Below are 12,450 nucleotides of genomic sequence, written 5' to 3'. Positions count from 1 at the left end.
CCAATATGGTGAATGTCATGAGATTTAAGCACGGCTTATAACATGGCATCTTCTAATCAAACAAATTCGTTCTTCTGCCTATCATGTACACATAAATTCCGTAAGTTATTACCAATTCCAAAAGATAATCAACACCCTAACACAAGATGACACCAACAAGAAACAACGTAGTCTAAGCATATCCACAGAAATGCACCTGTAACCCAGTTGGGATACCAAATTCAAAAGAGTTGGAATTGAAGAGGAAGAAACCATGCTGATCCCATCACATAGGAAAGTTTTCTGTTTTGAATAGTCCAATTTCTTTACTTGGTCAAGATCATAAGCACCGATTTAAGCTGGTCTATGAAAGCATACAATAGACAGATATCTTTTCACACAAAAATCACCTATGCTAAGACCTCTATGAAAGCATACAATAGGCAGATATCATTTCACACTAAAATCACCTATACTAAGGTTATCATCAGTGACATTAGCATTATGAAAGACAGTCGGTGCACAAATTGTTTCCAACTTCCTGTTTTTCTCACAATCATTTTGCATGAACCGAAACTTGCCAGACAAATTGTCTTAAAAGATACACATAAGAGCTAAGAAAAAGTTTCAGCTTAGGAAATCATGTGTCCATTTTCATGATGAGCTGCAAAGGGTGCTCTGCCAATATTTGTAACTGGATCGCCAATAGTAATTACAGTGGCAAAAGCAAGACAGGACATGGACAGAATTCAGCCAATAAATTTCCATCCACATGCTTTGAGTGGATCGCTTCCATGCTAAGGACTACCAAGTCAAGATTTAAGTCATCAGCAACCTCCCCAATAATTGCTGTTGGTTTCTTGCCTTCTCCAAGTCGCTCCAACAGCCCAAACTCTTCAAACCCACCTAAATCAAGAAATATTTTATTCATTATTTCAGCCTAGACATGAAGCTGGGAGAACTTCCAAGAACGTAAATCAATAAGTCTAACCTTCAGAAAGATGCCATCGGATATTAGACAGTTGAGTTTCATGCTCTGGTATTGACTCCTTGGAGTTCTCATCAATAACTGCAAGGAACATCAAGTTCTATATGCCTTGAAATCCTGCACTCAGAGTTTTACCCAAAGCTCCATGTCTCTACAGCTTAACACTTTAGTATTTGCAGAAAAGTCAAGTTTAGAGGAAGCATGAGCATACCAACAACAGTAATGTCTGCCCCAAACTTCTTAGCTAAAGCTGTAGTAGTTGCCGCAGCCTACAAATGCAATCACAGAAATGTAAAAATCTCTATAAAAAGAGCATTTGTGTATGAACACAATGCTAGAAGTACGAAGTGTGCACAAAGCCACAAGAAGAACTCTCACAAGTGCAAAAAGGCACGGATACACATGCACAAAGGCATAAAAAATGAACTTCAATACATTGAGACCCAAAGGGGCTTTACAAAAAGCATAAGAAAACTCAAGGGGGAGCAACCCTATTTATACAAATGGGAAATCATGGAGGGGCTCCCAATATGATCGTTGGGACCCTTCCAACGGTCATAATTTGGACAGTTGGAGGGCCCAACGATCATATTGTGTGGGCCCCTCCATGTGCAAAAAAAGACAAAAGAATAAAAGAAAAAAATAAAAAGAAATAAAAAGTAAAAAATTACAAACATATTCTATAAAAAAAGAATGTGTAAAATGAGGGGAAATGATGAATATACCCTTATCGGGTACAAATATATATTTATATATATAATGAGATAGATACGTATACATATATATATATACGAGATATATATGTATATGTATCTCTCTCTCTATATATATATATATACAAATATATATAAAAGATATGATACAATTTAACAAGAAATTGCATTACAGCATTGAAAAAGTCAAAGAAATAAATAAGGAATAACAAACTGCAGTATGGAAACAGTGAAGAAAGTCAGCATCAATGAGACTGGATGAAGTGGGCTATGGTTGCAGCCCATAGTCTCTCTGAATGGGTACTTTGGTCAATGTAACCAATAAATACTCTGAGAATAATGCAAGGACAGTTAGGGTGATTTGTTGAAGGATAAAGTCAACAGCATAAAGAAGTGATTTTTTGGCTCTTCTCCATGCAAAAAGCACCATAAGATTATAATATTGCAATTCACTGTTTCAGTTCTGTGTTGCAGGGTTTTCTAGTCACAAAGTATGAACTGCCCAAAGTACCATCATAATCAACAATACAAAGCCTAGTTTGTCCTGAATTAGTAAAATGCCAGACCTCATAATGCTCGTATTAAAGATGAGGACCTAATAAGATAGTATAACACATTTTGCTTTCTATCTAAAAGAAGACTATACATACTTTACTTGCATATAGAGCTATTTATGAGCAAAATACATGATGAAATACAACAAACTCTCAGCTTCCTTGAATGAAAATGACCTGCCGTGTTCCTTCAGAAAGGTAAGGATTGTGATCAGTGATGGGAAGAAGCACATGATTGAATTGGGTGAAAGAATCTGAACCAACATTATCTCCAGATTGCAGCTCTGCCCTTACTGAAGACACAAACACCAAGAGTATTTTAAAAGAAAACCCCAAAAAATGGTTAAGTCGAAGATGTTGAAAAATTTAGATTCCTAAATTGAATAAAGTATCAAAATTTACAATTAAGGAATGTCAGAAATATGAATCCACTTAACTAACTACATTATAAAAATAAATGCAAACCACTGACCAAATACATCCTGGCACATGTTAAATGGATGATGTCAGAAGCCAAGAGTGAAAAAATAATGAAAATAGCTGTCAACATTTGCCTTTGTAAATTCCCTCTAAAAGAAGAGAACAGTACAAAAAGTGAAGATAATTTAATAAAACATGATGGCAACAGGGAAAGCAAAAAACCCTAATAATTATCTAACAATCAACTATATCACAATTGCAACTGTACAATGAACTAACTTAATAGGTGATCAGAACAATAGAAATAGATATGGAGACAGCAGCTAGATATGACTAATGATAAAAGCAACAGCTTCAGCTTAGTCTATACAAGCATAATGAAAGCACAAAATTTCAGTCAACTGTTGAAATAGGGAATACACTTGAAGTACCATGATATTAGAAAATGAGGATAGGAAATCCTCTAGTCATTGTTAAAAGCATGCCTCAAGGCACAAAAAGTGTGCCTTGCCACAATGAGAGGGCCTTTTGGCCTTGAGGCACACATATAAAGTGTACGCTTACTGAGGCACGCCTCAGCCTGAGGCGTGCACCTCATTTTTTATGTGTCAAATGGGGGCTTTGACCCCATTTGACTCAAAAAATGGGGGAGGCCCGACTGATTAGGGCCTCCCCCCTCTCATCTCTCACCCTCTTCCTTCCTGTAATGCCCCCGCCTTAACTCAAGGAGATTTTTTTTTTAAACACAATAGAAGACTTTTTCAAATCAATTCGAAACTATTCCTAAACTCGGGGGCATTACAAAGTTAAAATAAAACCATTACAATTCGAATATCATAAAAAGATTCCATTTACTCCATAAATGAAATTTCAGAGTTTGTACACAAAAACCCAAAAAAAACAGAAGAGTAAAGTCCAGTCCAACACAACAGTTTACGTGTGCATCAACATCCGTCCGCCTACTCCCATGGAGCTGAAAAGTAAAAATAAACGGAGCATGCGACACATCATATCTCAGCACAATTTCCCAGACCCTTACTAGGTTTTAACAAGCAAACAACGCAATAGATAGCAGTTACGGTATAATCTATGTAACCCATACATCATCCTATGATGATGTGGGCATAAAAATCATACACATACAATGCATGCATACTTTGATGAGTACATAAGCAAACCATTCACGCATGTTCTCGAGAGCATATCAAACATACAATGCACACATGCATTTATGCGGACATAAGCATACAGTCCACACATACTCTTATGCGCACATAATTCAAACATATAATCATATGTACCTATATTTGTGCATACAGTTATGCGCACAAGTCATTCGAACATACACTTACATTCACATACCAATCCATACATATAGTTAACATCTATTTCATTTAAGCATGTAATCATGCTTACTCATACATCATGCATACAATTATGCAGGTATCACATTTAATCACGTGATCACACTCGCAAACAGTTTATGCATACAATTATGCAGACACGCTATAACTCACCTCATGCATGAATATTTTTCTTGTATTTTCATTTAACTTTTTTTTGCAATTCATGCTATGCTTGCAAACACCGAACCTTAAATTTCATCCTGTTACTCCGGGGGGAACACGCATGGCTAAGTATGGATACTCAAGCCTACCTGGGAGTGTTCATTGCTCCAATTTGTATCTTTCACACTTTAATCATCTGGAGAACAAGAGACTAGCACTAAAGTCTAGGATACATCGTCACGTCATCCCTTGGATTAGAACATCGATAGCTCTAACTTTACTATGTGTATCGGAAAACACAATCCTCTTAAACCGCTGTGGTAGGAGAAGAGTTCACATTTGACTCGACGGGACTGCCTTAATCCACGTTCGGCGAAACCGCAAGTCCCATGGGATTGATAAAGACAAAGGTTCACATTTGACCCACTTGCTCGACCTCAATAGTACAAGTCAATGTCACCTTATCTTTCAAAGTGTGACAAATTAGTGCAATTTTTCTTATTTTTCGAGATTTTTTTCTCAATGCATGTCATTTAATACAGTAAATGTACATGCTAAGCAATATCACGTCAACAGTTGTATTCGGGTCAATACCCATAAATTTCATATTATTCAATCATGCATATCATGTATCATATTTGCCAAACTTGCAGATTAAATCATGAATAGCAGAAATTTAACACAGAAAATAATAAGTTAGTCAATACCCATAAATACATGTCATTCATCCATACACTTCATGCATCACATCATATTCGACACACATGCATATTTTTACTTGAATGACATATATTTTAATACACAAACAAATACTTGGGTCAATATCCATCAAATTCATGTTATTTGATCATGCACCTCGTGCATAGATCGTACTTGCCATACTTGCAAGATTTAAAGCATAAATTAAAACAAATATTTGGGTCAATACCCATTATAAAACATGTCTTTCGAACATACATTACAATTATAATCCACAATTTGCCACCACATTCGCAAATGTCAAACATGCATCACAAGGTTTCATATTTGAAACCATCGTCAAGAGGTCGATACCCATTACATATTTAAAATTCAAACCATTATAGATATGCCATCCACCCGCGTATATACGATCTGCCCTAAGCAGAGACCTTCTAATGTGTGCAATCAACCCTATGTAGTTAATTTCTAATGCATGCATCCATACATTTCATCATATTTTATACATTATCTCATGCATTGCATATAATCATAAACATACATCGCATTTATTTGTATGCATGCCGATGGCATACACATATTACGTAAGCATTTGTATGTATACCTCATGTGAGATATCACAACATAACAACATTAGTACGTACGCCTTAACTGCATACACGCAAATCATATCGCATCAACCATTATACGTATGCCTCAACTGCATACGTACATATCACATCACAACAAAATTTGAAATTTGCAAACCACCCCAATCGCATGTACCTTGTGAATATCCTCATTCACTCGATTTTTTTCGATGATGTGAGGCCTTATATATGACGACACACCAACCAAACACTAGAGGACTCACCTGAGTGCAAGTGCGAGTGTATATTAGCCCACTAGGACACAGTTCACGAAGAGAACGAGTCATAACAAGAGCTCAAACTAAAAAATAAGTGCAATGGAGATATACACCTCAGGCACACGCACACAAACAAACATTCTCATATGTATGCCAAAATTGCAAACGTATTAATTTACATCAGACATTCAATGTGTATGCCTTGATGGCATACACTCGCATAGCACATAATTAAAGTCCACCATTACCTGCAACCGATTAACAATTAAATGTCAATTTTTATCTTTTAATGTTTAAGGTACAATCTGCAAAACAATGCACTTCTAACGCCAATTCTCCAATTATAAAACTCGTTTGTCAAATCCAATGCCAGATAGTTCGATAAAATATTCTAACAATTATACGAACCCAAAAAGGATCATTTTCAGGTTATCTATTTACACACCCCTTGTGTAATTAGGTACTTAGTAAGCGTGGGGGAATCATGTCCCAAGCCCTAGTAAGCTAAGTCACAGGGATTCGGCCAATTGGGTGCCACACCTGTGTCGATGCGATGCGGGTGCGCGCGGAGGTGCGACACCCGGTGCGGTTAATCAGTGTGTCCAATTTTTGGACCCAAAAAAAATTGCTTGATGAAAAGGGCTGAGGGGAGGAGGATGTGTGTGTTTACAACTCCACACGCAAGATAAAAACCAGCAAAACAAGAAACAACGATGAAGATTATCATTTACCTGGTGACGATCGTCGGCGGCACGTTGCATTTCGTTGAGTAGGTAGCATCAATGCTTGCGCTTCCGACTCCTCGAACCCCTAAGAATCGCCTCTCTTCATTACCCCAGATGTGATGTGGCGAGCACAGCACACTGAACGACAAACCCTAAAACAGGATCGACGAAGAAGGCATTGGAATCCTATGGAGATAAAGACGGTGATCTCTTCCTCCCTCTCCCTCCACCACCGACTCTCTCTCTCTCTCTCTCTCTCTCTCCAACACCAGGAATTCAGCGGGAAATTCCCTTTTATAGGGCTGAGTTCGGGCTGGAGCTGTAAGGGTCAGTGGGCCTGAGCAAAACAAGGTTTCAGCTATGGATGCAAACGGATCGAACACAGGTCATGGTTGGCCTGAGTCCGATTAAGTTTTTCAAAAAACAAGCATGAATTAGAGTTCGGGTCTGAGCTTACTCCGACTTAGAGAGCTAATCCATGCCCAAGTTTTAAATGCTGATACTGGTTCCAGTAAAAAAGTTTGGTAACATGAGTTTTACATTAAACAATGCAAATGGATCAGATTAGATCCATATCAGAACACATATCTGCCCAGAATCACCTATCTGAATCCAGAAAAAAAGTCTGATCATACAAGTCTAAATCCAATCTTAACAAACATTTAGATCTTGCTTTATAATCCAGATCAGGGAGCCCGATATGGGAGGGGAGAAGGAATTTAATGAGGGTTTCATTAATATCACCTACTCCCACAAGTGTTTGCGAACCCTGTTATGGGAGATCGGAATGGTGTTGAGAGTGAAAAAGGGGGTGCAGATGGCCATTTTTAGCTACATTGTCACAAAGATGTATTTAACAACTCCAACTTCATCTTTCATTTTCCCCTCTCATCTCCTCTCCAACATGGCTCCCAAACAGAGATGTATCAGATGCACATTGAAGGTTTAACCAAGTCCAATCCATTTTCGACCTTCAGTATTTAGCTGTCGTCGCCACTCGCTCACTAAATAGTCCTATCTTTTTTTTTTGTGATAGGCAAAATAGTCCCCATCTTTAATGGGAAAGAGAATGAAACAAAGGCACTCTAGATATATTATTCAAGCCATCGCTGTTGACTCACTGAATATAGGGATGCAATTTCTACATTACTAACTCAATATTTGCAACAGCACATTTACACGGTTATCTGGTCTCTTTTATAGGAAAGGGCATGAAACATATGGCCGCTTATACATGAATGATATTAAGATATTGGTGTTGAGGTTGCCAACTTCATCCCCACTCCCAAATAACCAAGTTTTGTGGAAACCGCAGTGCACTTCTCCAAACAGCAGGGAAATTGCAATGAGCCTCACATTCAAGGCTCTCTAATGGAATCTTTATTTAACAAGACATAAGATCTCTTTAACAACCATGCATATCACTTAATACTGACCATCTTAATAAGATCCATTACTTCATCATCATATACATTATAGGATATACTTTTGGTACGTAATTTAGTTCTTTTTTGTTTTACTTATTTGATTGATATTTAGGTTGATTTAATTGTGGTGTTAGTTTTTATGATGTAGAATAGAATTGTAGATTGTTAATTTGATTTATTGCATGCATGATGAATAATATTATGACAATGTTAACCGTTAAAACTTCAAAATTATATATATATATATATATATATATATATATATATATATATATTTACATTTTTGCCCTGCCGCACCCCCGCGCCCAAGGTTTTTTAAAGTGCCGCATCCCCACACCCGCACCCACACCCACACCCATGTGACATAGCTAGTAAGAATTTGAGAATTATACCTCTATACAAGTGTCATTCGTTCGGGGATTTTCCGAACTTCTCGAATACGACATGTACTTCGGTGGTTGATCGACAAAATGAGGGGGCATGGGACAGTGAGGGCAACTGTAGTGCGAACCACGAGGCAGCATGCATAGGGCAGTAGTGCAATTCTAAGGCAACACCCATAGATTTTGTCGTAACATTCATGGGTCACGAGGCAACAACGGCGATGTGGCAACAGCAGTGGCATCGATGATACGGCAGCGGATCTGTTTCCCGACGTTAGCGAGGCCCATGCAGGCCAGTGGTGGCGGTAGCACACCCGAACGTAAAAACAGAGAGAGAATGAGACAAGAGGGGGAGGGGTCATAAATCCCCTTCCCTTTTCTTCTCCTCTTCCTCTTCTTCTTTCTTCCTTTTTTCTTTTCTTCTTCTCATTCTTTTCTTTTCTTCTTCTCCTTCTTCCCTTCTTCCTCTTCTTCTTTTCTTCTTTCTTTTCCCTCTTCTTAATCTTTTTTCCTCTTACACTCTCATGAAAGAGCAAAGGAGAGGGGTGGAAGGGGAGAGAGAGAGAGAGAGGCTGCAGTTAGAGGGAGAGAGGGTCGACAGCTGTTGGGTGCTCTTTGGCAATGTTCCGACAGCGGTGGTGGTCGGCAAAGAGAAAATGAGGGAGAGAGGGCTGCGATGAGAGAGTGAGAAGTGGTGGTGGCAGGGGGCGGTGGCTAGCGGTGATGGGGATCCGACAACGGGGTGGGAGGGCAACATACGATGGTGGTAGGAGGGGCGGCAGTGTGTGGCCGGCGATGGTGCGGCGTCAGGTGGTCGTCAAAGGGAAAATGAGAGAGGGTGGCAAGATGAGAGAGAGTAAGAGAGAAATACGAGAGAGGGGAGAGATAAGGAGAGAGTGAGAGTGAATCAGTGAGAGGAGAGGGAGAGGGAGAGAGAGAGAGGGGTATCGTGTAAAAGGAGAGGGGAAGAAAGAGGGAGGGAGCTGCCATGTGGCAGCTCCCCATAGGTTGGGGGTCCTCTCCATGGAAAAACCCCAATCTACCCCTCCTCTTCTTTATTATTTTCTTCAAAAAAAAAACTCTTTTCTTTTTATTTTTCCCCTTCTCCTTCACTTTCTTTCATAAATGTCCCTTTTGGGCTTAGATCGTTTGGATCGAGGTCCAAACCCTGCATATGTACCCGACCTGCTTTCGATTAAACAGGTTTTCTGGATTCCCGGTCGATCCGAATCATGTACGAATTGATCCTCTGGAGTTTGTACTGCTCCATCTCTGGTTCATACCGAATATCTCGAGTCTGGTTCATTCCAACCTGCATGTAACCCAAATTCGATGTGTTTGGGTTGCTCCCAGATCCAAACTTACGTAAAATTTTTGAATATATATATTTAAAAATTCTTGAGTATTACACTTCCCTCTCGTTGTCTCCCTCTCTCTCTGTCTCTCCCTCTCTTGGTCTCCATTTATCTTTGTCTCTCCCTCTCTTGTTGTCTCCCTCTCTTTCTCCTCCTCTCTCGTTGTCTCCCTCTCTCTCTGTCTCACCCTCTCTGTCTCTCCCTCTCTCTATCTCTAATCACTTATCTTCTTGGGAGAGACAAGGTTCATGTGCCAATGTAATCATTACATTTTCTCTTTGGTGCATATTGTTTTATTTTGTTGATTATGATAATTACTAGTGATTGAAGCACTTCTATGATCAAATGATCTTTTGTATGATATTTGTTGACTAAAGCTTATGTTGCATTTATTTTATTATTTATATTTTTAGACAGTTTTTAAGTTTTTTTTTTAAATTGAGGCTTACACTTTACGCCTCGCTTCAGTTTTTGGTAGAGTGCTACACTACGCCTTAATGCTTTTCACAACATTGCCACTAATAGTTTGATGAACGTCAATATCACAATCCTAATGTCATCTGCATAGTTAACCAATTCTATAGGTGACCAGGATTAGTATAAATACATATAGCATCAAGATCCAATGAATGAGGAACGAACATAACCAACAGACATAAAAGCCCTACATATAAGTTACAAAAATAGAGTGGGATGTTGAATACAGGACAAAGAAAAGAAAAGAAAAGAAACAAATGCATGCAAGGGTTTCATGAAAAACTATGCACATAGTCTACCCTCCAAGTTATAATAATTTTATGATTTTGCTCAATGACGCTACCTTGCTCATAAGTGTAAGCTCCTCTTTGGAATAAAAAGGAATTATCTTGATTAAAGTGGAAGATTCAGTATTGAACAATAGCATAAAAAAAAAATCATTGAGGGTATCTCAGGCCTGTGAGTAATGTTGCAACTAAAACCAAGCATATAAAAAATGAAGAACACGTAACATATAAACCACCCTTAAACAAGAATAAGTTATCTCTCTGAGAACTCAAAGCAAAGATAAACCAAGCAAAAAATAAGGGCCCCTTCTCGGTTGTGCATGACAGAATACAACGCATGCATTTTCTGGGGAATGCCTCATCAATCTAAAAAGGTTAACATAATTCAAGTTAGAGGATATATGACTATTCCAAATCAAATCCAAGTTCAGTCCTACTCTTTCTTTATTCAAGAATTCAACATAAACCAATCAGCCAAATAAGCCCAAGAACAGAAATCCACTCTAATGAATGCAAACACATGTAGTAAGCCATATGATGAATCAAGTATGGCCAAATGAGCCCAAGAATTGGCATCCACTCTAATGAATTCAAACACATCTAGCAAGCCCGCATGACTGATCACGTATGAGCTGTATCTTTTGTATGCCATAGAGGCAAATGAACTTTTTCACAGGCATATGTGACCTACCATTTGTATATATTGTGTAAAGAGTATGTGCAAAACTACTGTCAAGTACAACTTTAGAAACCTCCTACAGCTAAACTTTTGGGCTCAATTGCAGACCTGACCATCCAAAAGCATACAAGTGGTCATAACGGTTGCTATTATTCTTTAAATGTATCAAGTGGCTATCTAAAAAATCAGTATTTTTGTATCGACACCAAAATACCTTCACCATCCTTGGTTGATCGCCAACAGAAGCCACGAAAAACAGAGAAAGACACAATATTATGTTAACCAAAGAAACAGAACAAAAAAAAATATGACCCATAATGCTAAAGACACAATCAAAGAATGCTACTCAAGGTACCAACAATGAAGAAGCATAGATATTCAATACACAATCAAAGAAAAAGAAAAACTACAGTTGCAATACTGAAATTAAAGTAAAGACACGAACCAACATAAAGGGCAAACTTCAAAGACAAAAAGACCCCAGAATCTTCACTCCCCTCATATAAAACGCTTAGAAACAAAAGACCCCATTTGGACTAATGATCAAAATTAATGTAGAAAATGAGATGACAGAACCCTACCTGAAAATGGTAATGGTGATTTGCAGAGATGCCGAGACCGTCGGAAGTTGGTGACAGAAAATCGTGGGTGGGAGCGAGTGGGGAGAGGAATCGCAAGGAGAGGGGTGGTGGCAGAAGATGGTCTCGTTATGGGAATTTCCGATATCACTAAAGGAGCGAGCGGTCGATGCAGAGGAGAATGGCAGAATGCCATCTTAGAGGGAATCTCCCCAGAAAGGAAGAAGAGAACAGTTGATTTCTTTACCGTGGATAGTTGCAGAGGAGAGAGGGGTTGTGGGAGAGAGACTCGCTCACTCTCTTAACTCTAGCGTGTAGATAAGATCTAGACCGTCGGATATGGAAACATGGTTCCAGAACGGAAAACGCTTGGGAGGTTATTGGGAGGGTGGTGTGTGTTCTCCCCCCAAGACGGCCGTTAGCGATTGTTCTGGTCCCAATGAGCGCCAGGTATATAAGCAAATGGGGCTCGTATTTCCGTGTGTCGGCATCCCTTAGCATCGGAGTTTGGTGTGGTTGCAAAGATATAAATACTCTTTCTTGCTATTATCGTCATGAAACGATGGTTCGAGAAAATAATAAAACTGCTCATTCAAAAAAAAGAAAACGGTTGTTCGAAAAAGGATAAAAATGTCCTTTATCCAAAAAGTCAAGGATGATGTTAACTCTTCAAAGTCCAAACATTTCATTTTCGCCCTAAGCAGTAAACTTTTGCACCTTCTGCTGTAACAGGAGCTCCCTTTGACGATGCAAACTTTGCCACCGAAGTAGCAGCCTTTGCCATAGTCTTGAGTTGAGATTCTCGCCTTGGTTTTTAGTTTGTGTTACAAT

General features: G+C 38.8%; 1 protein-coding gene across 1 annotated transcript; it reads right to left on the bottom strand.

Annotated features, from left to right (window-relative positions):
- Positions 1-432: 432 nt before the first annotated feature.
- On the bottom strand, positions 433-11,909 carry LOC149832850 (uncharacterized). Its single transcript, XM_090012616.1, has 5 exons — positions 11,623-11,909; positions 2,412-2,527; positions 1,179-1,236; positions 971-1,048; positions 433-885 (listed from the first exon to the last, which is right to left on the bottom strand). The coding sequence occupies exons 1-5, from the start codon at positions 11,813-11,815 to the stop codon at positions 692-694; spliced, it is 639 nt and encodes a 212-aa protein (XP_089868742.1). The 5' UTR covers positions 11,816-11,909; the 3' UTR covers positions 433-691.
- Positions 11,910-12,450: the final 541 nt, after the last annotated feature.

This window comes from Nuphar pumila, chromosome 7, assembly GCF_984573655.1.
Source record: "Nuphar pumila chromosome 7, dmNupPumi1.hap1.1, whole genome shotgun sequence".
Lineage (NCBI taxonomy): Eukaryota > Viridiplantae > Streptophyta > Magnoliopsida > Nymphaeales > Nymphaeaceae > Nuphar > Nuphar pumila.
The sequence above is the reverse complement of the archived record's forward strand: the minus strand, read 5'-3'. Positions and strand labels throughout refer to the sequence as shown.